The sequence below is a fragment of the Sturnira hondurensis genome, unplaced genomic scaffold (genome assembly GCF_014824575.4).
Source record: "Sturnira hondurensis isolate 20B ecotype Veracruz unplaced genomic scaffold, ASM1482457v3 Scaffold0010128, whole genome shotgun sequence".
Classification (NCBI taxonomy): Eukaryota; Metazoa; Chordata; class Mammalia; order Chiroptera; family Phyllostomidae; genus Sturnira; species Sturnira hondurensis.
This window is the reverse complement of record NW_028082759.1, coordinates 5,610,880-5,634,566: the sequence shown is the minus strand read 5'-3', so window position 1 is coordinate 5,634,566 and position 23,687 is coordinate 5,610,880. Positions and strand designations below refer to the sequence as shown.

At 34.2% G+C, this 23,687-nt stretch overlaps 1 protein-coding gene across 4 annotated transcripts in view; it reads left to right on the top strand.

The window, feature by feature from the left end:
* Positions 1-23,687, top strand: part of FSTL5 (follistatin like 5) — a 558,399-nt gene that overhangs the window by 305,075 nt on the left and 229,637 nt on the right. For all 4 annotated transcript variants that reach the window (XM_037058318.1, XM_037058317.1, XM_037058316.1 and 1 more), the window contains exon 6: positions 8,577-8,697. In XM_037058318.1, coding sequence (XP_036914213.1) covers positions 8,577-8,697 — 121 coding nt within the window. The remainder of the gene's footprint in view (positions 1-8,576; positions 8,698-23,687) is intronic.

The window sequence follows — 23,687 nt, the reverse complement described above, 5'->3', positions numbered from 1 at the left end:
TGTCTGGGAGGGTGGAGTGGGATATCAAATTTGTTTTTTCTTAATAGAAATAAACAGAGTATTGTTATCTCCACTTTCATATAAGTCTCTTAACTACTATGTGACAAAGATGAGATTTCAATCATAGGTAGTTTTTAGTGCATTTTTGTTTTTAAATGCCAATACTCTCTTTACTATAAATAGGTAGATGGACATTGTGTTCAGTTCTAGGGAGCCCTATATCTTTTCTTGAATCTGTGCCATATTGCATGGATCCCATTCGAAATGAAGATGTTGAACCGAATCATCTCTGCTAGTAACCAACTCTGTATGTTAAAGACAGAACCAAATGTCCTGGATTTTCCTGAGGGCCATTGTGATAAGGTGTGAAAAATTGCTTATGTGGTGTTCTACATTCCTTCCACTCTCTAAATCTAAATAGGTATCTGAGGTTCATTTATGCTATCTGGATCTTTCTGTGCCCTCTTCAAATTGTATTCTCCAACAGTAAGAATTTAGCACGTTCTTTTGGTCTACTGTGAAATCCAAGCTTTAATAACACTTGCTTCAGTGGAAATTGTTCTTGTAGCAATATTGGTTGAGTTTTTCAATGCATATCTCATAGAATAATAGCTCACTGCAAAAGTCTCCACAGACATTTAAAGGATTTTCTTTCTTTGAAGCACGGTCACAAACTGGACTGGGGCGTCCTGGTATCTCCCCAAGTGTTGTGTAGATGACTAGTGTGAGCAGGCACTCAGCTCCATAACAGAGCATTTGTGGTCTTAAACATATAATATTCCTAAAATAGGCCTGAAGTTGAGATTTCAGGATGGTATAATCTAAGCTATGAACAAGATCCTCCTGGGAGGCTGGCTTGTGGGAAAAGGTCATTGGAAGAGAAAAAGTTAGAGTGTTCATTAGGAAAGGGAGCAGAGAACTCTTCTGCGTTTGGATATTGCAGTCGCTGGGAATATTGAAAGAGTAAGTAAAAGTGGACAGACATATCATGAATCAGGAGCTTTATCTATTCATGAATTATGGGATTAGAACAGGAGAGAATCATGTAGCTGGAATTCAAATAGTAGATTCTATCTATCTATCTATCTATCTATCTATCTATCTATCTATGTATCTAAGACTGGCTTGCAAAAGAGGAAATAATCAAGGAATGCCAATAGGGATGCATATAGTTATTTATCACCTTCTTTGCACTGGGATAGAATGGGTCTGAGAGAAAATTATCCTCCAATTATTAAAATTATTGGACAAATGGTTTTCTTAAGAGACAGCCAGAATTTTTTTAAAAGTCAGTATGGTAAAAAACATGTTTTTTATAAGAAATAGAAAGCAAAAAAGAATTTCCTGATCAAAGAGCAGTATTCCAGAGGGCACTTTGATGGGTTTGAGTTGGGAAGGAATAGAAATTGGGTCAGGTTGGGAGATGTGTACCACCATGGGAGCAGACTTGGATTTCGTAGGGTCTCAGAGGTTAGCCAGCATATGAAGCACAAAGAAATTTGTCCAGATTGTTCTTAGAGGAGAATGCAACCATTTCTTGCATTGTGTTCCAACTTATTTGAGCCTCAGGGTGAGATGAGAGAATACACAGGTTGACATTGTTGGCTGCAATGGCTGCTTTGAGCTTGTTGACACTATTAAAAGGTAAACTGAGGCATATTAAATTGTTAAGAGTTTATTTGAACAACAACAAAAAATCTTTCAAAATGGAAAACCAAATTTGAAATAGCTAGAAGCACTCCAAAGAGGGGAGTTGGGGAAAAACTTTTATGGAAAAAAAGGCAAACACAAACTAAGGAGATCATTGATTGGCTGTAGTTTAAACCAAATGGCTGTTTGTGATTGGTTGCCATTAGGTTTTGATTTAGTAACCCTGAGGCATTTGGAGGCTCAGATTTTGGTTTGCTTACATGGGCACTTCTTCATCAGAGCGGCCTTGGTCTAATGACCTTTTATTCAATTCATTTAAAAGCAGGAAATACAGGGTTCTGGCGGGGAATGGCACTAACAGCTTAGAAAATCTGCTCCTTAGGTCTCTTCCAGTTTCCTAAAATAACACTTGTAGAATTTAAGTAAGCAAAGTCATTCAATCATGATTCTGAGTTTAAATAAGCATCTGTATTGAGTATATTGATTTAGCTTTTTCTTCATTTAGATTTTGTCATCTTAATTAGCCGATTCACATTAGGAATGCATATTAAAATGAAATATTTCCCTAATGTGCATACATGCCAACTCTTTATTAAAATAATAAAAAGAACTACTTGTTCACAGGATTTAGATTATTATGTTATACATATTTGACTTAAAAAACCATTTGCTCAATGACTACCATATGTAAATACATTTACAGAATTTAATAAAAAGCAGGAACAAGTAAGACTACACATTTTTAAGCCAACAGTATGAGCATGGAAAAGGTGTTTTTGCAACCTTTGTACATAACAATTTTCTTTTAAAATTATTAAAAATGTTACATGGGGAATGTGCATAGGGAATGGATGCTTAATCTCTATTTTGAGTTTATAAAGCCTATTACATTTTTATAGATTTTTAAAGAGGTTCTAATGTCTAGTCAGCATATTTATTTAGCACTCTGAGATTGATAAAAAACTGTTTTGTTCCATACATAAAAAGCTATTTTAGTGGAAACAAGTTAAGTACAAATAAGTATGCGCTTTTATGGATAGAGAAGAATAAGCGAGAGCTTCCAGAAAATGCTATACTAATTAATCCTATTTAACATTTCAAAAGTCCATGAACCTATCGGGTATTCAGAATAAGGCCAGAGAAACAAGGTGTTTGACTTGGAAAGGCACTGGCAGCACCAGTACATAGGTCCCAGTAATGCTGGGAGTTTCTTTTGAAGTGCCAAAGATTTCAGTCTAATAATAACAGCAACAATTAGCACTCACAGAAAGGTAATTGTTGATTTAGGTGCGACTCAGGGCTACAATTAAAAACTAGTATTTTCAATTATATTTGGAAACGTAACTATTGCCAGAGGTAGACTGGTCTGGAAATAGGTTATGGCTAAGTCATAGAAAGTGAATTTGGGGGACACTCGAGTGTAGGAGGATTTCAGAAATAGTGGCAAGATTTTGTGGAAGGGTGTTCAGGACACAGATGTCTCTGAGAGGCTGCCACACTGCCTCCTACACAATCAGGCAGCTTCGCTGTGTCTTGCTGTGGAAGAAGTCCAGCCCTCAGAGCCACAAGCCTGCACTTGGGCCCATCTTGCCCAAGAGAAGGGCCAGGGTCAGAAATTCTGTGCTGTCAGCCTGGAATCAGTATCTGAAGCTTCAGTAGTCTGTTTTCGTCTCTGTCAGTCTCCATTCCCCTCTGGCTCACGTGGGCCTGTGTAGCTGTCCCACAAGTGCTGCAAAGAGCTAGAAACTCCTGCCTTTGTTAAGCTTTGATTATATTTCCTTGGGCTTGGGAGAAGTAGGCTTTCTTTCAAATTTCCTGGGTCTTCCCAGGACTGTGTTGGTGATTCACCCTATCCAGACGTTTTTCTGGATCTTCTGGGTTTCTTGATCTTATCTTACTCAATCCTTTCCCCACTTTTTCCCAGGCTAGGCTGCTCCTCTTTAGGAAGGATATTTTAACTCCTACTGTGCATGCTTCATTGTTCCGCCTCTCCATCTGGCTTCTACTGCATATTCGCCTAGTAGAAGGGCTTCCCTCTGCAAAGTCTTGGCTTCTACTGAACATGTGCCCCAGCAGAGGATTTTGCCCCCTCACTGGTTCTACTCCACTACCCAGACCTGGGGTGACTGCATAGGTACCAGTTCTTACTTAATCAGTTTTAATGTTTGACTCCATTTGACCTCTTCCTGTGTTAATAAATAACTGTTTATGCTAATATTACTCATCTCAAATATTTTAAAAATGCTATTCATAATATGAAACATACATCTGAAAGATTGAAATTATTTTTAAAGTATAAACCTATTATTTGTAGCATAGTGCCTTTAGAGTGTGAAGGTGGATTTAAAATTTTGGCGTGCGTGTTCTCTGAACATGCCCTGTGAGCCACATGGAAGGCCTTAAAAATAAAATACTTTTTTTCTCACCAGAAGCTTAATAACGTCATCTCTTCAGCTGGTCTTTCAAAAGAAGTGATGTTAGCCTTATATTATTTCTGAATGCTTTCTAATCTGTTAATGTTAATTATTTTCATTTCATCCTTTCCTTTTAATATACCTATTTTAGGATGGCATCAGTTACATATGATTAAACAAGTATAATACTAATTATTTACCCTGTCCTTTCTTCTTGTCCTTTTTTGGAGCACTGTTGACAACTAACTGTCTTGTTTATTTAATTTTTTGATTACACGTTTCACATTTCCCCTCATCCTCTCTAGCACATTATCTGCATGGAGGCAGAAATGATGTCATTCTTATTTACGAATTTATTTCCAGCTCCAGCGTAATTCTTTGCTTATTTAGCTTACAAAGAGAGGGGGAAGAAAGAGGGAGAGAGAAAGGAAGAAGAGAGATGAAGAGAAATGCACAAGAAGGCGTTCAGCGCAAGCAGTAGGGGAGTTAACCCATACTGAGTGTGAACGGGAAGCTTACAGCTAATGCCCGGGGGTGGGTCTTCCTATCAAAGGAATATTATTGTTTTCTGAATCTCAGGCTTTGATGAAATCTACACATTTGTCAAGGATGAAAGTGACTATATCTGCCTCGTCTCAACTTCACCAATGTTATCTGCTTGCTTTAAAACAGAGGATTCCTGAGCTCTGATTTCACTAAGATTGTTGAGACTTTGACATGGTCATCATTAATCTGAGAAAAATGGTTTGGATAAGAAATAGATCAGATAACTTGAACATGTGAATGAGGTGTCTATCCATGAATTCACAGTTGCCTTTCTCTCCTGTGTCCATTAAGGAAAAAGAAAGAAAAGGGCAAAAAAACTAGCAGGTTCCACTCCTCGGTCCTCTTATACCCCCTTACCCATAGTCTTATCAGCACGACCTGCCTTGAGACCATCAAAGTCAATTTCATGTGTATTATACCTTGCATGAGTGTCAGCATGATAATCTTGGATTTCCAAGTCATTCCATATCTCTGTAAATTGAATGTTCATGCATCTCTATACAGGGAGACAATTTTCTATACCCACCTCTGACACTTACTATTTCTCTTTCCAATCTTACTTATTATTAGATAACTCATCATATCTGACATACTCTAGGCTTAACTTGTTTGTTTCTTTGCTACTCCTTCACTGGAATGTAAGTTTCACATGGGAGGGATTTTCCTATGTTTCTCTGTTCACTGTTTTCTGGACCTATGATGATGTCTGTCACATAGTCCACAATCAAAAACAATTTGTCGAATGGGTGATGGAATAAATGAATGTGAAATAATACTAAGGAGAATAGCTTATTTGGGAGAGGGACAGGTTTTGTGGGTTTTTTTTCAATTTTCTGTTTTGGAACAAAAAGAAGATAGCACCAAAATATTGAATCATCTTCAAGTTATTACAGTCCCACATGCTACTTTGACAGGTCTATTATGCTAGTGTTAAATATATCCACTCTTGAAATCTGTGATTCTGAGCTCCCTTGAAGACATACATTCTGCTGATATTTTTATCTTGTCACAGTAACTTTAACTTCTTTGGAGCCCTAAATTCATGCTATTTGATCTTTAGTCAGGATTAAAAAATAAAAATAAAATATCTCTTTAGTCTTAACAAGTTCCTGAAACCCTGGTTAAGTACAGGAAGTGTCTTCAATATTCTACAACAGAAAACATAAAATTATAAGCAGCTTACTAGACTGAAGTATCATCACAGACACAAAATGACAAAATATTCATTGACTCTAGTCCTGCCATAAATTACTAGTTCAAAATAAGTACCGTATGTGTTGTGAGAAGCCAAGAGTGGGAAGTTTTGAAACCTGTGCCAGACAGAAAATGAAAGAAGTTCAGGGAATTGTCAAAGTCCTGCAAGTTTAAATCCCCTGTGTCAAAAGATGCTTAATGCATTACTATATACCAGGGAAAGAAATCTACTTAGATTTTCTATCATGCTTTCTTCCCAACAGTAAAATACTCATCCTTTTAAGGCTATCAAAACTCTGGATATCTAAAGGAATTTTTCCATGCTGTTGAAAGCATGGGAAAGTACCTCCCTCATGAGAAACACCCACGGCTATACCAGAGTTCCATCAGGAACTTACAGGGGAGAAGAATTTGTGAGAAACTATGTTTTAACTAGGCTACTCCATTGGGCGAAAATGGAATAAATGAGGAAAACACATATTTAAAATATTGATGAGTGAAGGAAGGCACCACTTCTTTCCTGTACACGGGCATGGTTTGATGTAGATGAACAGGGTTTTAGCAAGGGCACCAGCCAGACCATGAGTTTTTCTAGGGCATGCATTAAAATAGCCTACCCAGCTTATGCTCTATAATCATGATCAAGTCAAGATCAAGCTAGTCTTATGCCAAAGCCAGCATTGAGGAAACAGAGAGTTGTTCTCTTGGCCTCATACATGATTTAATTAGCATGAAATATTAAAACAGAATTAAATATGAGGTAGAAAATGATGACAGCCTTCCCCCCAACTTTCTCTTCCATCTTTATCTCATTACAAAAATGTATGAGGATAAAATCCACTAAAAATATTATTAAAATACCTGACCAAATCTTGGTATTTCTGAATCCCACAATAACCACAATAGCATTATGGATCTTTAGGAAGGTAAGGTAACATCAAATACACTGTTTCCCCTCCCACCCAGGAAAGGTCATTTTCCACGCTCTAGCAAATAACAGATGGAGAATGACAGAGCTCTGTTGCTTTCTAAGTAGAAAGGCAGTATTTGCTTTCTCATTAGGTTGGTAGGAGAGACGGGTAAAGCCATTAGGTAGTTTTGTAATCCCTCCAGCTGGACTGTCCTCATGTGCAGGGTTTAATTCTTGTGATCAACAGTATCTATTTATATGGATCAATTGAAGCAGACAAATGTTTTGCCTTTTTTGCCTGCTCTAAAGCAGGAACTATCAGCTTAATCAATGACATTTGAATACAATGTCTAAGAATAGAGAATGCATTACACGGTCAAAGTTAAATGCAGCCATGCATACGTTGACATTGTGTTCCCTTCCTCAGGGGGCTAAAGATGGGCGGGGCATTCTAGTGACTCCTATGCTCAGCTCCATCCTTAGACCTGTCTCAACAGGTCACCATGTTCAGTTGCACGTGAACTTTTAACACGAAGGTGTTCCAAAAGGGTTAAAATAGCTCAGAAACATCTGAGAATCTTTAGGAATTAGACTCACAAATCTGTCATTGATATAACAAAGAAATTCTGAAACATACTGCTGTATTGAAAGAAACAGTCATACATTGTGAATGCACCACTGTAACAAGCACATGCTGGTTTGAAAATCTATAGTAAATTATTTGAATAAGAAGCACATTATATATAAATCATTATTTTTAACTTTGAATGGTTCTTTCTGAGAGTGTTCTGTCTGTTGTCTTGCCTCTGACTATATGTATGTATACATGTATGAGTGTGTATGTTTTTGTGCGATCTTTATTACAAGCACGAGAGAGAGATGTCACTATTCTTTTTCTAATTGAGGAAAGGTTAAGTGATTTGCCAGAAATTATGGCGCTGTTAGGTGGCATTCGCAGGAAATGAACCCAGAGCTGGCTGAATTCATAACCCATTTTCTGATCACCCTGCTTACCCTTCTAAAAGCCATGCACGGTGTTGCCCATCTCTAAGCAATATGAACTACTGTCTCTGTCTGTGGGAGAACATGAAATCCCGTGGAGCAGTTATACTGCTACCCAGAATGAATAGGAAGGTTAGAAAAATTGGGGGGAACTCTTTTATGTGGCAGGCAATACTCAAAAGCAATGGAGTATAAAAAAGCTACAGCCTCAGTCCATAGGACAGAGCACAGTTTGATGATTTTCCTTACCCACACGTGGCTAGATTTTCATCATCAGTCAGTGCATTAATTCTATCTGGCTCCTGGAGACAGTCACTTGCTTAATAGCTCCTTTGTGACCACAGAGCTAATGCACACTCCCAAACAGCTTCGCTTCCAGTGGGGAGGAGTTCAGGCAGAGGAGTAAAAGCAGACTAACTCCGTTTTTCATAAGTAGTACAAGGACCAAAGTTGGAACAGACTATTTCACTTGTTCTGTTGGGAAAGAACCCTGTTTTATTTTGACATAGGTCACTCAGCCATAGGAGGCACTCTCCACGTATGTCCTTGACTCAGTATAAATGGAGCAAAGTCCATGAAGGAAATACAAAATATCCTTTAATGTCCAGATTTTCTGTGTCCTGCTGTGAGATTTTTGTATTAGAATATTCAGACCAAATTCTAAGTGTCTATCTTAACTTTGTATCTCTGAAATGGTTAAAGATCATTGTCTAGTAACTGAAAGGGAGATTTTTAAAATTCAGTTCTTTGCCAAATGGCATACTTAAAATGATCTATTAACTGATTATTACATATCATTAATAATACTATAGAACTGTTAAGATACAGATATAATTGTATGGTTATAATTTTCTTGTCAGGTGATAAAACAGGAAGAATTGGGCAAGGATCTTTCAGGTTGCACTTTGTATGATCTACTGAAATACGATGATTTTAACTCTGACAAGCACCTGGCTCTTGAAGAATTTTATAGAACATTCCGTGAGTATAAGAGTCAATCCTTAATCTCTCTTTCATTTTTTTCTGTTTATTTGCATAAAAGGGTATGTTGGCTTGATCTCAAAACACAAGCTGTTTCTTAAGAGAAGTCATATAAAGTGAGACAGCGTAGGCATTTGGCTGTGTCGCTATCTATGAAAAAGCTAAGGGGTTTAGTAGTTCTAAAATGAAGATACGGAAACATTTGATAACCCCGATTCTAGTTTAAGACATTAAATCCTTAGTGCAGCTTCCAAGGTTATTTTCAAGCAGGAACAGCACTTGACTGGCTTCCTTAATGTAATGAAAACAATTTTATTATTTACATACTGACATTATTTTTACTGGGAAACTAAATTAGATTAATGCAACTTTCTATATGTATTTTAATTAAATTCATTGGGGTGACATTGGCTGATAAGATTATATGATTTTAAACTGTACATTTTTGTGATACATAATCTGAATATTGCATTGTGTCCCACCACCCAAAGTCAAAATCATCTTTGTCACTATGTATTTTTCCCCTTTTATCCTTGACTGCCCTTTTTTTAACCACCGTACTGTTGTCTGTGTCTGTGAGTTTTTGTTTTACTTGTTCATTCACTTGTTGCCTGTGGTTTCATAGCCCACATATAAGTGAACTCATGGTTCTTCATTTCTCTCTGACAGGTTATATTGCTTAGCATGATATTTTCAAGGGCCACCCATGTTGTTGCAAATGGCAGTATTTCATCTTTTATTATGGCTGGGTAGCATTCTATTGCATTTATGAATCACATCTTCTTTATCATGTATTTTAATAATAAATAGCATAAGAATGAAAAGTTAAATTTAAATTCCTTTGGAATAATATATATTGTTTAAATTGCTTAAATTGATTCTTTGTGCTTTATAAAGCAGAGTTACGGAGATGATTTGGTAAAGAAAATTCTACCAAGTTCTTCTTTAAAAATAAGTCCAAGAGAAAGAACTAAAGGATGAAAGAAAAAAAAACAGAAAAGAAAGGTTTAGAAGCTGTGTGCAAGAAAAATAGAAAAAATAAATTAACTGGTTGATATTTAAAAATCACCAAAGAATCAGTTAAATAAAATTTATTTCAGCATCTGAAACCAATGTCATACATAAACATATAAATTACATATTAAATATATATGCACATATATCCAATATGATATATATATATACAATATTATATATGTAATATTGCACACACACACATGCACATGTCACTTTCCAAGAAATAGGATTTGTACTTGTTATAAAAAGATTTTTTTGGATTGTGTCTCTGCCATCTATCAGCAACCTCATACTAGGGAGAGTGCTTAAATCTCTGAAAATCCATATAAATGAGGATACTAATTTACTTATCACATGAAAATTCTGTATTAAAACATTGGATTATATTTCATGTCGTTCTTGATACAAGCAACTTAATGTATGTGAAACAGTCGCACGTTACAAGCTTTAAGGCAAGAGATCACTTTGCTCTTAAGATTTAATTAAATTACATTTCCACTTTAAATGACAATGCAGAGTACCAGATGAGATGACTCAGTAAACAGTTATCCTTAAAAATTATTCTCAAGGCTAGAATATTTTTCAAAGATAACAAGAAAGGAGCATATCTATTCTATGTTCATATGAAGAAACTGAAACACAAAGAAATTAAGAACTAAGTGGCTGAGTTTATAATCAAGCCCACATAGAACTAATTATGAAGTCTATGTAATTTCCACTAATCTCTCTGCAGTAAACATTGTTTTGTGTGCTCAGGATGTCAGGGAGGAGATATAGTTCATCAAGGAATAAATTATATATATATATTACATTAATTATACCATATTTAACACTGTCATGTAAGATAGAAGAGAATAATGCCTTAGAAAGGCCTCCAGCGACTGTTGTCTCCAGCTTTGGGAATTGAAGACACTTGATGAAGATGAAAGCAGTTGAATTAGTCTGCAGGATGAGTAGATTTGGACTTCGGGAGATGAGATGCGGGAGACGGACAAAAAGAATAGTATAAATAAGAACTGAAGTGTGTGAAACTTCAGTGTATTTACAGAAACTAGTGCAACTGCAAGATTTGTTTCCTATCTAAAATCTATAAAAATATATCAATTATTACTATTTTATCAACTTATTAATAATCAGTCTAACCTATCAACTCCTATCTCCTAACCCCATACTATGAGAATACGGGGATATAAATAACAGTAGTTGAAATATGTAGCAAGCAGAAAATAACTTAATGGATATATCAATAATTTATCAAGTCTCTAAAATGTAATTAAATGGATGTATTTGTGTGGGGTTTTATTCAAAAAGGCACTTCTGCTGATGGTGGAATGGTAGATCTGTAAACTAAAAAAATTAAGATAAATGTGAATAATATGTTATTTTCATGACAGCACAGCCATGACTGAATAATGATCCCTTGCAATATCAGCAAAAGACTTTTGCCTGTAATATTGCTGATTGCACATATCACGAGAAAGAATAATACTGTTTAGGGGGTATGGTTTGAAGTTGCTAAGGAAGGCAGAGTAGTCAGTATGTTGTTCTGATAAATAATATTCTGCAATTAAGAATTCTGAGTCATTGATAAAACTGTTCAATAAAGAAAGAATAAAACATTGTTTATAAAGGAGCCAGGTTGTACTAGGAACTATTGACTTGGCTAGAAAATCTGTAGGATTTTGTTAACTACTAGAAGCTAATATGGTTATAATTTTATGAAAATTATTTATAGTAAATACACTGAATTTAGTGAATATTGTAATTATTCTGCCATTAGGTCAAAATTCTACATAACACAAAAGGTCTACATTTTTAATATTCTGAGTTACAGAGATATTAGGTAATGAAAGCTATTGTAATAAGCAATCATATTTTAAGCTTTTTCTTTGGATAATCACAAAGCTCTCTCTTAATAATAAAATGATGTTCACATAATTATTTATAGAAGACATTTTTAAAGTAATGCTGGAATTATATGGGATATTTTAATATTCCTGTGATCTCACCAAACTTTTCTGGAAGGTTGTTACATGTTCATTGTTACATTCTTATTTAAACAGTTCATCAAACTGTATAATGACCTCTTAGAGGTAGCGGAATGAATGTGTACAGATTTATCTGCATTAGCAGAAAGGTATTTTTACTTATATGTGAATAGAAAATACATACCTAGTTCTTTCTCTCCGTTTGTTCTAGTACTTTACAACTAAACCCACTTTGTGAAGTTTGGTAACAACTTTCTGTAAAGATATGATTTTAAAAAGTTATTCTATTATAAAATACTAGGTAGAATGAAATGTATAACAATAGTTATAAGGTGATTTATTCAAAAATTATATATTAAGTACCTATGTGTGTAGAGTATTGTGATAGTCAAAGCAACTTGCAGAGATAGAATTTTTTCCCTCAGGCATATATAATCTCAGGCAGACAGAGATAAAAATGACAGATACAGTAAGAGTAAACAGTAATCATTTTTTATATCCAGAATGTATTTCCCCTGATAATTCCCAAAAAATAGCCCCTAAATGAATGTCTATAAGAATAGACTAAGGCCAGAGAAGTTAAAAAATACCTTGATTTGCTGGTAGATACAATGGTAGACAGATTCTTGGGTACCAGTTTTTCTTCTTTCTGCCATGGTATGAAATGGAAGTAAAATAATAGTTAATTGCAAACAGTAAAAAATCAATGGTAAAAAAAACAAGCCAACACATTGCTGTTATTTATACTGCTACAGTGTTATTACAGTAGGTGTAAGGTTTTCTATAAAATAAATTTATCATCTTTCTGAATAAGATGAATTATTTTAATATTTCCAATAGGCATTAGATGGTAGTAGTCATTTTTCTCTGGAATTATTGGCATTATTTTAAAAATTCTTTGATTTTTACTAAGGTATTTCAAATAAACTCTCAGTCTGCTTGTCCAATACTCCCTATCATGCATTGTTTGATTACCAAACTTAGAAATCTATTTAATGGGGCCAAATGAATTTTAAGTGATGTCAGTCACATCGTTGGGAATACTTAGAAGAAACACTCTGTCTTCTGGTAGGATCATGGACACTCCTCTCCTTGGCATTTTGTTATCTTAAATATTTTAATAAAATGTATAGATGTTCAAGTTCAAAGTTTTTTTTTTATAGAATTAAAAATGAGTTAATAAAGCCATCATTAACTACAGGACTTGAATGAGCATACAAAGCCTCCATGTTTTATTTTCTCTGGAGTCAAAATTAAGTTAAATTTTTGATTCAGATTGATTTGCATAGCATACTGTGTTTTGGCTTTAAATCTGTAGGCGAATGCAAGTGACTTGCCATCAGACAAGATGACCGTGTATGAACTGAAGCATTTAATTTCAAAAGTGATGTTCTAATGTTTATGCTTACTTATGTTTGCAGTCAAGTTAATATGATAAAGTGCTATTCTATAATTAGTGATTTTGGACATTTTTTTGTTTTCATTTGCAATCTCTAGATAACCAAACTGACTACCAGAGACATGCTATTTGTTTTTTTTCCTCTTTTTTATTGTTGTTCAATTACAGTTGTCTCCATTTTCCCCTCATTACTCTCCTCTGCCTTACCTACCCCCTGACCTTCAACTTTCAATTACTAAATCCCCCCTCCCGCCCAATGTCTTTGTCCATGGGTCCTTTATACATGTTATTTAACTTGACCCTTCCCCTTCTTTACCCCATTGTCCCCCGTCCCTTCTGGTTACTGTCAGTTTGTTCCTTTTTTCCATGTCTTCAGTGCTGTTTTGCTTACTTGTTTGTTTTATTGATTAGGTTCCATTTATAGGTGAGATCATATAGTATTTGTTTTTTACTGCCTGGCTTTTTTCATTTAGCATAATGCTCTCTGGTTCCATTCATGCTGTTGAGAAGAGTAAGGAGCTCCTTCTTGCTTTCTATTGTGTAGTATTCCATTGTGTAAATGTACCACAGTTTTTTTATCCACACATTTACTGATGGGCACTTAGGCTGTTTCCAGCACTTGGCTGTTGTAAATAATGCTGATATAAACAATCGGGTGCATAGGTTCCTTTGAATCGGTGCCTCAGTTTTGAAAATGCTTTCCATGTATCTTACTTCCTGAATTAAATCATAACTTGCTTTGACTGTGGTACTAAGCTTTAAAATTATGTAAAAGGAAGAGTTTGTATAATTCTGATAGATTCTTGAAATCCTATTAAACTGATTTGAATTGCAGTTTTTAAAACCACATACATATGCATTCTAGTGTTTCAAATTCTAATGTCAAACTTCAATAAATTTATCTCCATTTAAAATAATCTTTGTGTATGGAAAGATCCAAAAGAAGATGTATTTCTGCTAGGCATAAAATAATTAAATTTTTGCAAACATAATGTATGAACTGTGAACATTTATATTGAAACTAATTTCTTTGTTAGAAAGAACAGGTAATTAAGACTCTAAAGTTCAGAAATATTAAAGTAACCTGGAACAGTTATTTTAAATCACCTAACTATTCATGATTATATTTAAAATGCCATCTTTCATTATATAAAATACATCTTAATGAAATATAGAGTTGATGAATGACATTATCAGAAAAAGAAAATTCATTTTTCTAGGAAATCACAATTTCTATAGTAAAGCATTACTTATTGGAACCATCTAATAAAGATGGCAATATCAATAGTCACAGACCTTAGATCATTAGTATATGAAAGATCTTTATTTTGAGAAAAATATCTGAGTTTAGTGATGAGAATTAGGATTGTTGCAGTAATAGAGGTTAAAGGTTATAGGGCCACAAATGGAGGAGCAGTCGTAATATACTTGCAAATAATTCAAGTATTTTCCATTCTTGGAAAATAATTTATAGCCAGAATCATCTTGACTTAATAAGTGATTATATATACATAGGAGGGAGAGGTCAAGGATCATGTCCAATTATCTAGCCTGCATATTATGGTGAACCACGAAGCTATTGATTGAAGTGGGGAACACAGGAACAGCAGCAAGTTTGGAGCCATATTAAGTTAAATTTTATACAGACCTGACCTGACTGACAGACTGATCCAGCCATTAGAAACATTTGGCTGGAAAACCCTGTGGCCTAGAGCCCAAGGGGGAGCTCCAGGTCACAAATAGAAATATGAAGCACACAGGTAAAATCTGATTCTCTGACGAGAACAGCCTTAGCCAAGGTTAGTGTGTAGAGAGAAAAGTGATGGGCAAAGAGCAGTAAGAAGCTGACACTGAACAATAAAACCTTTAGGGAGAAGAGAGGAAAGCCAAAGGAGTGCATCACGAACATTTTAATAAGGAATTCTTGACCAATAATTTCTGAGGCTGAGTTCAAACGAAGAAAGTTTATGACACATGAATGACAACTGGATGTGGCAAGAAGGAAGTCATTGGTGACTCTGCTCACAACATTTTCAGCAGAGATGTAAGGCTAGAAGCAAAAGGAACTGGTGGTTGAGAGGTTAGATGTAAAAAATTGACAATAAGTAATGCTGAGCAGAGAAGCAGAGCACATAAGTATACCACACATGTGTGTTTAGATAAAATCCCAAATAAGTAAATTTCTGTGGTTTTAGTAGTTAGGATGGTGGTTGCCTTTGAGAGTTGAAGGAAAATGGGTGGGCACACAGGTAAGGGGAGGACTTCTGTGGTGCTGGTAATGTTCTACGACTTAGCTCCATTAAACACCCCACACAGTTTGGTAAATAACAGCTGAGTGCCATTTGCTTACACATAAATGCCACGTCATCTTACTGTTACAGCATCTGGGTTCTTTACACCGAATTGGGAAGGGGATGTTCAGAAGATGGTTTATATCACATTGGGAAGCGGCTGTTTGACCTGTAGATATGTGTGATCCAAAAGGACAGGTTTTTGGTCCTAAAAAGATTAATTATTTTTATAGACTGTTACTATACAGAAAACAGTACCAATTTGAACTATAACTTAAAAAAGAGAAAAGTCTTAAATTCTTCACATTTTAAGATGATGTTGTCCTTTCTGTTGTTAGGATCACCATAGGCTGTGGTAGCTGGTGCACCTTCATGTTTCTCTTTTTCCCTGAAGCTCTGCCATTCACACTGTGATCTGTCCGTGGGAAATTTTGTTGGCTGGCCTATTGTAAACCCTAACAGTAGACACAATTAGATATTTCAATTATCTTGTATTTCAGGTGAAACACTTTATGTATTTCTTAAGGTGCTGCCTCTTTTTGTCACATAGATATAGAGAGTAAGAACTTTTGTGACACAAAATGAAATTGAGATTTTTTTTAAAAAGCAGTAAAATGGGAATTGATCGATCACTTTTATTTTCCACACTGGACCATATCTTGTCAAAAATTACTCTCCTGATTTAAAAATACTTTTGTGGGGTAAAGTTTGCCTGAGACTGTTTTTAGACTCTGAAAATCATTTTTTGTAATTCATGTGTACTTCGGCTTTGTAAGCCCCTGGTTCTTTATACCAGTTTCCCAGAAACAATTTGAATTGAGCCTTGCATTGTCCTTGTGTGGTTCTGAAACCCTGTCTAAAATACCTCTATTTATATAACGGCTTTGCTGTGGAGACCCCCAGCCAGTTCCCTGTGCCAGATCCAAGCCATTTGGGCATGCGAGTTGCTGCAGCTCAAAAAGCCTTAGCTTCATTTTAAATCATCTTAAATTCCCAAACTGAGCTCCTACTAATGCATTGTAATTTTTAACTAGCCCAATATCGTTCAACAGTTCAAGACACCGTGAATGCAACATACCATGTTTTAATTACTAGCTTCTCTGGGTTCGTCTGAGGAAATGATTTTGTTTACATTTTCTAGTTGAATATTCAGAGTCCGCTCTGTCGAGTGATTTTTCAGGGAGGCAAGTATCTACCAAGTGATTGTTATTAAATATAAAATTAAGTGCTTTTAAACATGCATGATAAAATAATGATACCCATTTAAGCTATGAAACTTTTAAAAATATTTTTTAAATTCTAGAATTTGGAAGCTAGTACTGAGAAACTATACTTTTGCTAAATTTGCTTTGCTACAGTTATTATTCTCTTCATATTTTTTTACCCATAGAAAGGTCTACTTTCTCATTTAAGGGAGATCTCCCATTTTCACAGAGTAGTCACTTAGGTATAAGCAGATAAAACAGAAAGCTTTACATAGGCCTTACCAACAGCATATAAAAATCTTAAGATTTGAGTATCTAATATTAGTTTGAGTCTGTTATGTCTTGTTAAAAGAAAAAAAGAAATGAATTGAGTAAGATGAATGTTTTTTGAAATATTGTGTTTTAAGCCAAATCATATATTAATAAAAGTTCAGCCAAAAACGTTTGCTTTTATAAACTACCATAACTTCAAGTGCTCTTAAATGATATTTATTTGTTTTTCTTGTTGTAGAAGTTTTAAAAAAGAAAACATAAAGGAAAAAATATGAATCAAATTTTTTCTATTATTCAATTATAGATATTTTGATATATTGATAAATATACATATTTTATGAAAATGTGACTATATTGTTTTTATATCTGAGATTTTTTATCTATCTTCTTTTAAATAAATATTGTGAACATATTTAAGCATCAATAAATATAGTTTAACATTATATATTAGAGAGCCACATAGTATGATGGTACCATAATTATAAAATTATAATTTTATGATGATAACCCTGTGTTTATTACTATTCTAAAGTTATCATTTTCTCTTCTTAAGTATTTACCTTGCCCATTTAAAATATAATGCAAGCAAACAAGTTAGTCATTCTAACGATTTTTAATTTTCTAGCAGCAGTTAAAATAAGCAAGTGAAATTTATTGTAATATATTTTATTTATCCCAACATATCCAAAAATATTATTACAACATTTGATCAATATAAAGTTAAGAAAATAGCTTACAGTTTTTCTATCAAATTTTGGAATCTAGAATATATATTTTACATTCACAGCATATTTCAGTTTGGACTAGCCACATTTCAAATGTTTCGTAGTCACATATAGTTACTTGCTACCATCTTGGACAGTGTAATATTAGAGTGGAAAAATTACCTATAATTTTATTTTAGTTATTTTACATATGAAGCTAATGATATATTCATGTTATAAATAAATACAATGTGAACTTCTTTATGTCCATATCTGTTTTTCAGAAAACCAGAAAAATACATGCATATAGGGTAAATGTAATCCTCTAATATGCTCTCAACATCAACATTTATTTTAAAAGCAGAGTTTAATAAAATGTATTTACTGAACCTTATTCCAGTGTCACCTAAATCCATGAACTATTAAAATCATATATTCTCTGCCTATTAACATCCTTAAAATTATATTTTCTGACTTTTAATATTCTTAGTCTTAAATTAATGACTATTTATTTCCCCCCTCTAATTTAAAATAAATATCCCAATCATTTTAAGTCTTCCAGTGAGAACCTGTTCAGTATGACAATTAAAATGTTACTAGTTTGAATGATTTCAGTCCAATAATTAGCAGTAAAACACTTTCAGGGAGCTTGTAAAACATTACATACTGGTAGGACTAATGTTTTATATTCATTTTTGGCATATTAAAAGTAGTTCTAAACTACTGTAACCTCTAAGAACCTTAAGGGAACCTTAAGTACTACACTGAATGTAACCTAATAATTCATTAATTGTTAAAAATGACTGATATATTCTCTCATGTTTCAAGGTCATCCCAATTAAAATAAATACATGTGTATATAAATAAGTATATGCAAAATACCTTATTAATATGCCTTATTCAGTGAATGATATTGCATTTTATGGTGATTTTTTACACATATTCTAAAACAAGTAACAAATTAGTGAATCAGTTTTTAAAAAGCATTTTAAGAATTAGCAGAATAACTTGTCAATACATACCCATCTTCACACTTTTATACATGTAGTTTGGTGATGATTAACCACTTAAATGATGTATGAATCACCGTTGTCATATTCTACCTTTTGATTGTTGTACTCCTTTTAATACAAAAGCAAAATTTAATTTCTTAAAGAAGTTCTTTCACTGCTTTCTCCTTTGATTCATGAGGGACCTCCATTTCTGCAGTGTTATTTGGAGAGTGAATCTTTAGCATACTCTACCACTGCTATCCTACTTAGGAAATTTTAGAGTAAGCATTTTCTATAATATAAACACTATATGTACCTTAAATTTCTAATGAATGTGTGTCCTTAGGTGCCCATTTAAAAGTGGATTGACACTGAATAAATTTTCTAACAAAAATGGGAATGAGGCATCTACACCAACCAGGATTGTGTAGCTGCCTGACTGAGGATTCGTGAGGCACAGCACAGTGTTCGTCATAGGCAATCTACTCACTGTGAAATGTGTTTATCCTAATGGGACTTGCTCCTATAAAAAGGAAGAAAATTGTGGTACACTGGTTACTGATCATTCAAGTAATGTAAATAGACCCTTGGTGGTGGTGACCAAATAGGACTACAAAGCATTTATGGTATTGGAAGCATCACAGGTGGTACAGATTACACATCATCGTTCGGGGTAAAGGCATATTTTTACTGACTGCCTGGAGGACATCAAGTGATCACTTCTTTCTTCTATTGTTGCTGTAACTAGTCACTACTGACAATAATACTGAACTAAATTAATAACTAAAGTAGACATCCTCGCATATGGTGTATAGTACTTGTCTATTCCAAAAGATAAACTTTTTCAGCTAAAAACAAAGCCTAGGAAGACAGGTATGGTGAAAGAAGTGGAGACAGACAGAGAGGAGAGAGAGTAGAAAGCAGGGCAAATAAGAGTGTGGCATATTCTATGTAAGTATTTTGCAGTTTAAAATTTATCAGTGGTGCAGTGATCTAATTATACACTTGTACCCAAAATCAATATTTCAAGTCACAATGACAAACCTGTATAAAACGCCCAACATTTGTTATGTTCTTATGTTACATTATCAGGACTAGTTACTACAAAATTAAAGATAGATAAAAACAGTTTCTCTTCTCAGCTCTAGGAAATTAAACAAAAAACAATTACTAAATAATATTGTGTGTAATAAAAGGTCATACACAATACCAACAGGGCAACAAAAAAGGGATCATTGTCAGAGTTGAATCCTAGGCAGAAATAACTTCTGAATAAGTATATCCCAAAGCACAGGAGTTCTTAAGAAGATAGTCAAAGAGACCAAGCCTTCTCTGCTAAGGAGAACATACTAGAAATGCAGAGGTGTGGAAATTTGTGAGCAGTTAGGTAGTGAAGAAATGTGGAAGTGCAAGGTAGAAATTAGTGGGGGTGAAAAAAGGAAGCTTAGGAGGCAGGTAGATCTTGAAATGCATAAAAAATATGGAGAAACTGAGATAGTCTATGTAGTAATAGGAAAGATTTGGAACTGTCGGATCTAAATTTGGGAAATTATTTATGGAGCTGAGTACAAGATGAAGCTATGAAGCAAGATCAGAAGCAGGGGCAACAGCAGATCATTGCAATCAGCGGAGCGTTGCAGCTGATGATTAAATTTTCAGGAATTTTGTTATCAACTTGATGTTACATTGGAAGCTGAAAATTGTCCCAAAATGGGAACTTTTGCTGTAACATAGTTACTGAAAAGTGCATTTACGAGTCACAGCCCTACCCCCAGTCTATCTCGTTCCAGCTGGAGGAGCTGTTTTTTAACATTTACTAGAGCCCTGCTGATTCTAGGCTACAACCCTCTGGTGGTAAATTTTGAAAGACTGAGGAAGAATAATTAGGAAAGTAAGAGGGAGTGGATATAGGATATATTCAGGAGAAAATACCCAAAATGCCTGATTAAAGGATAAGGCTGATCATTTCTAGAAAAAAGATTCTTAGAATGTATATATCAGAATCCAAAGTTAGTATTAGTAATAATCCTATAGAAGTTTGTTGCGATTTACAAAGAAGATATCTAAAGAAGTCTACTGAACACAATTCTTGCTCTGTCAAACTCCAGATAAAAAAATATTTGCATTGTCTCTAGAAATCTTAACATAACATGCTATCATGGTAGAAAAACTTACCTGTGTGATGCAATAGGCTTTTTTTAATGAAAAGAAATTTTGAGCAATTTCTTGCAAAATTTTTGAGCAGCTCAAGTAAGAAAAATGTAACTTCTTCTTACCAATGAAAAATGAAAATTGAAATGATAAACTTAATGAGTTGAGCAAAGTGAGGATCTGAACCAGCAATTGTGTTTGATGACATAGGCACTATTCATATTTCCAATGACAGAATTCATTTTACTAGAATCACCTTTTTAAAGAATTATCTATATTAACATTCTGAAAAGTACATAGATGACAACTCTACAGTTTTTTATTGTTTGCATTTTGCTAGATCATATGGAGAGGTAACATTTTCTTTCGACACCAGTTTATCTTACTGCAATATTGAGAGTGATTTTTTTTACTTATAAGTTGACACAGTTCTTATATAAAGAATGTTAATTTTGTGAAGTCTCATTAAAAGGTGTAGATTATTATCCTGCCCCTGGCAGACATTTTGACATTCAACTAAAAGTGTCTAATTAAATATCTTAGCACCTTTTAACTATGTTTAAGCAACAAACAACAATGCTACATACACCATTGCCTATAAATATTCATGTGTTGTTATCACCCCCAATTGTAATTAAACAACTTTATTTTAGTATCATGTTTCTAAAAGGTTTTATATTAGCACTGCATTTCCAATTTTGATAATTTAAAAAGTAGCACATTTTCAAATAGAGCTATAGATATAGAAAATGAACAGCACTAGTAAAAGAGTTTTCATGTGAGGCTACACTTCCTCTTTAGTCAATACTTTTCAGTCTTTGGGGATTTTGAATATTTTTCATTTTCTTGTTTTTATTTCAAACTTGTCTTATCATTTTCTAAAATATAAGGATTTGGGGGACATTATGATAGTTTATGGAGATAGTAGGATTTATCAACTCCAATTGAAATTATTCCTCAAAATCTAGGCAAACACAGTTACCTTTTTTTGCCTTTTTAGCAAGAATTGCATGCTTTTTTTCCATAAATTACTTATTCTTGTTATTGCTGACTGCAATAAAGCAAAATACATTATGTCTGATGTTTCTTGTGCCTAAAACTCATTTTATAATTTGTGTTACTTGGCCTTTTATCATTTTTTCATACATGGACAGCTATTCAAAAAACACTAATACCCAAAAGTATGAAAATTTAATTCTATACTATATAACTGTGTCAACAAAAATGGTATCAGTAGAGAGAGTATCCTTATTTTTAAAAGTTATGTAGCTCTTGGGTATTAGATGCTATTAAGGAATTATTAATGTTGTAGATAACATAATGACAGCATGGTTATAGATGAAAGTATCTATAATTTTTAGACATGCCTACTGAAGATATATAGGGGTGAAATAGCATGATATCTGGGATTGGCTTTAAAATATTTCACTAAATTTTTTAAAAGAATGGAAAGAGGAAGAAAAAAGATGACTGAAATAAAACTGGTGAAATCTTAAATAAATAAATAAATAAAAATAAAAGTTATGTAGCTCTAAAAGTCTTAGTGAATTTGAACTGAAATATTTTATGAACAGTTTCATCACTTTTTAGTTTTAGTTGAAACATAATTTCAGAATGTTAAGAACTGAACTACTCTCCATATCCTTCCATGCTGTATTGAAGGGTAAGAGCTCCTTCTTTCTTTCTGCTGCATAGTATTCTATTATGTGAATGTACCACAAATTTTTGATTCGCTCATTTAATGATGGACACTTAGGTTGCTCCCAGCAGTTGGCTAAATTGTGCTGCTATGAACATTAGGGTGCATAGGTTCTTTTAGATTGATGGTTTAGGATTCTTAGAGTATAATCCCAGCAATGAAATTGCCAGGTATATAGGCAGTTCCATTTTTAGTTTTTTGAGGAAATTCCGTATTGTTTTTCATAGTGGCTGCATTAGTCTGTATTCTCACCAGCTGTGTACTAAGGTTCCCTTTTCTCTACAACCTCTCCAGCACTTGTTTGTTGATTTGATTATGAAAGTCATTCTGACTGGAGTGAAGTAGTATTTCATTGTGGTTTTAATTCGAATCTCTCTGATGCCTAGTGATTCTGAGTGTCCTTTCATTAGTCTCTGGACCCTCTGTATGTCCTCCTTGGAGAATTATCTGTTCAGGTCCTTTGCCCATTTTCAATTGGATTGTTTGTCTTTCTGGTGTGGAGTCATATGAGTTCTATATTTTTGAGATCAAACCCTAGTCTGAGGTATCACTGGCAAACATATTTTCCTATACCATTGGTTCTCTTTTCATTCTGCTGATGTTTTCTTTAGCTGTGCAGAAGCTTTTTATTTTGATAAGATCCCATTTGTTGATTATTTCCATTATGTCCCTTGCTCTAGGGGACATAACACTGAAAATATTTGTGTGTGGAATATCTGAGATTTTCTGCCTATGTTCTCCTCTAGGACTTTTATGGTGCCATGACTTATGTTTAAGTCTTTTATCCATCTTGAACTTATTTTTGTGTACTGTGTAATTTGGTGGTCAAGTTTCTTTTTTTTTTTTTTTGCATGCAGCTTTCCAGATCTCACAGCACCATTTGTTAAAGAGGCCATTTTTTCTTTGTTTTATGCTTTTGCCTATTTTGTTGAATATTAATTGACCATGGAAACATAGGTTTACTTCTGGCTTTCTATTCTGTTCCACATGCTAAGTGAGATAAGCCAGAAGGTGAAAGACAAATACCATATGATCTCACCTATAAGTCGAACCTAATTGGCAAAACCCCCCCCCCCAAAAAAAAAAACAGGCAAACAAAATAGAACGAGAGACACTGAAATAAAGATCAAACTGACAGTAACCAGATGGGAGGATGGAAGAGGGTAACAGGTGAATGAAGGGGAAGAGTCAAGAAGGAACATGTATAAAGGACCGATGGACAAAATCAAAGGGTTTTAGGATTGAGGGTGGGAGGTGGGAGTGGGTGGGGT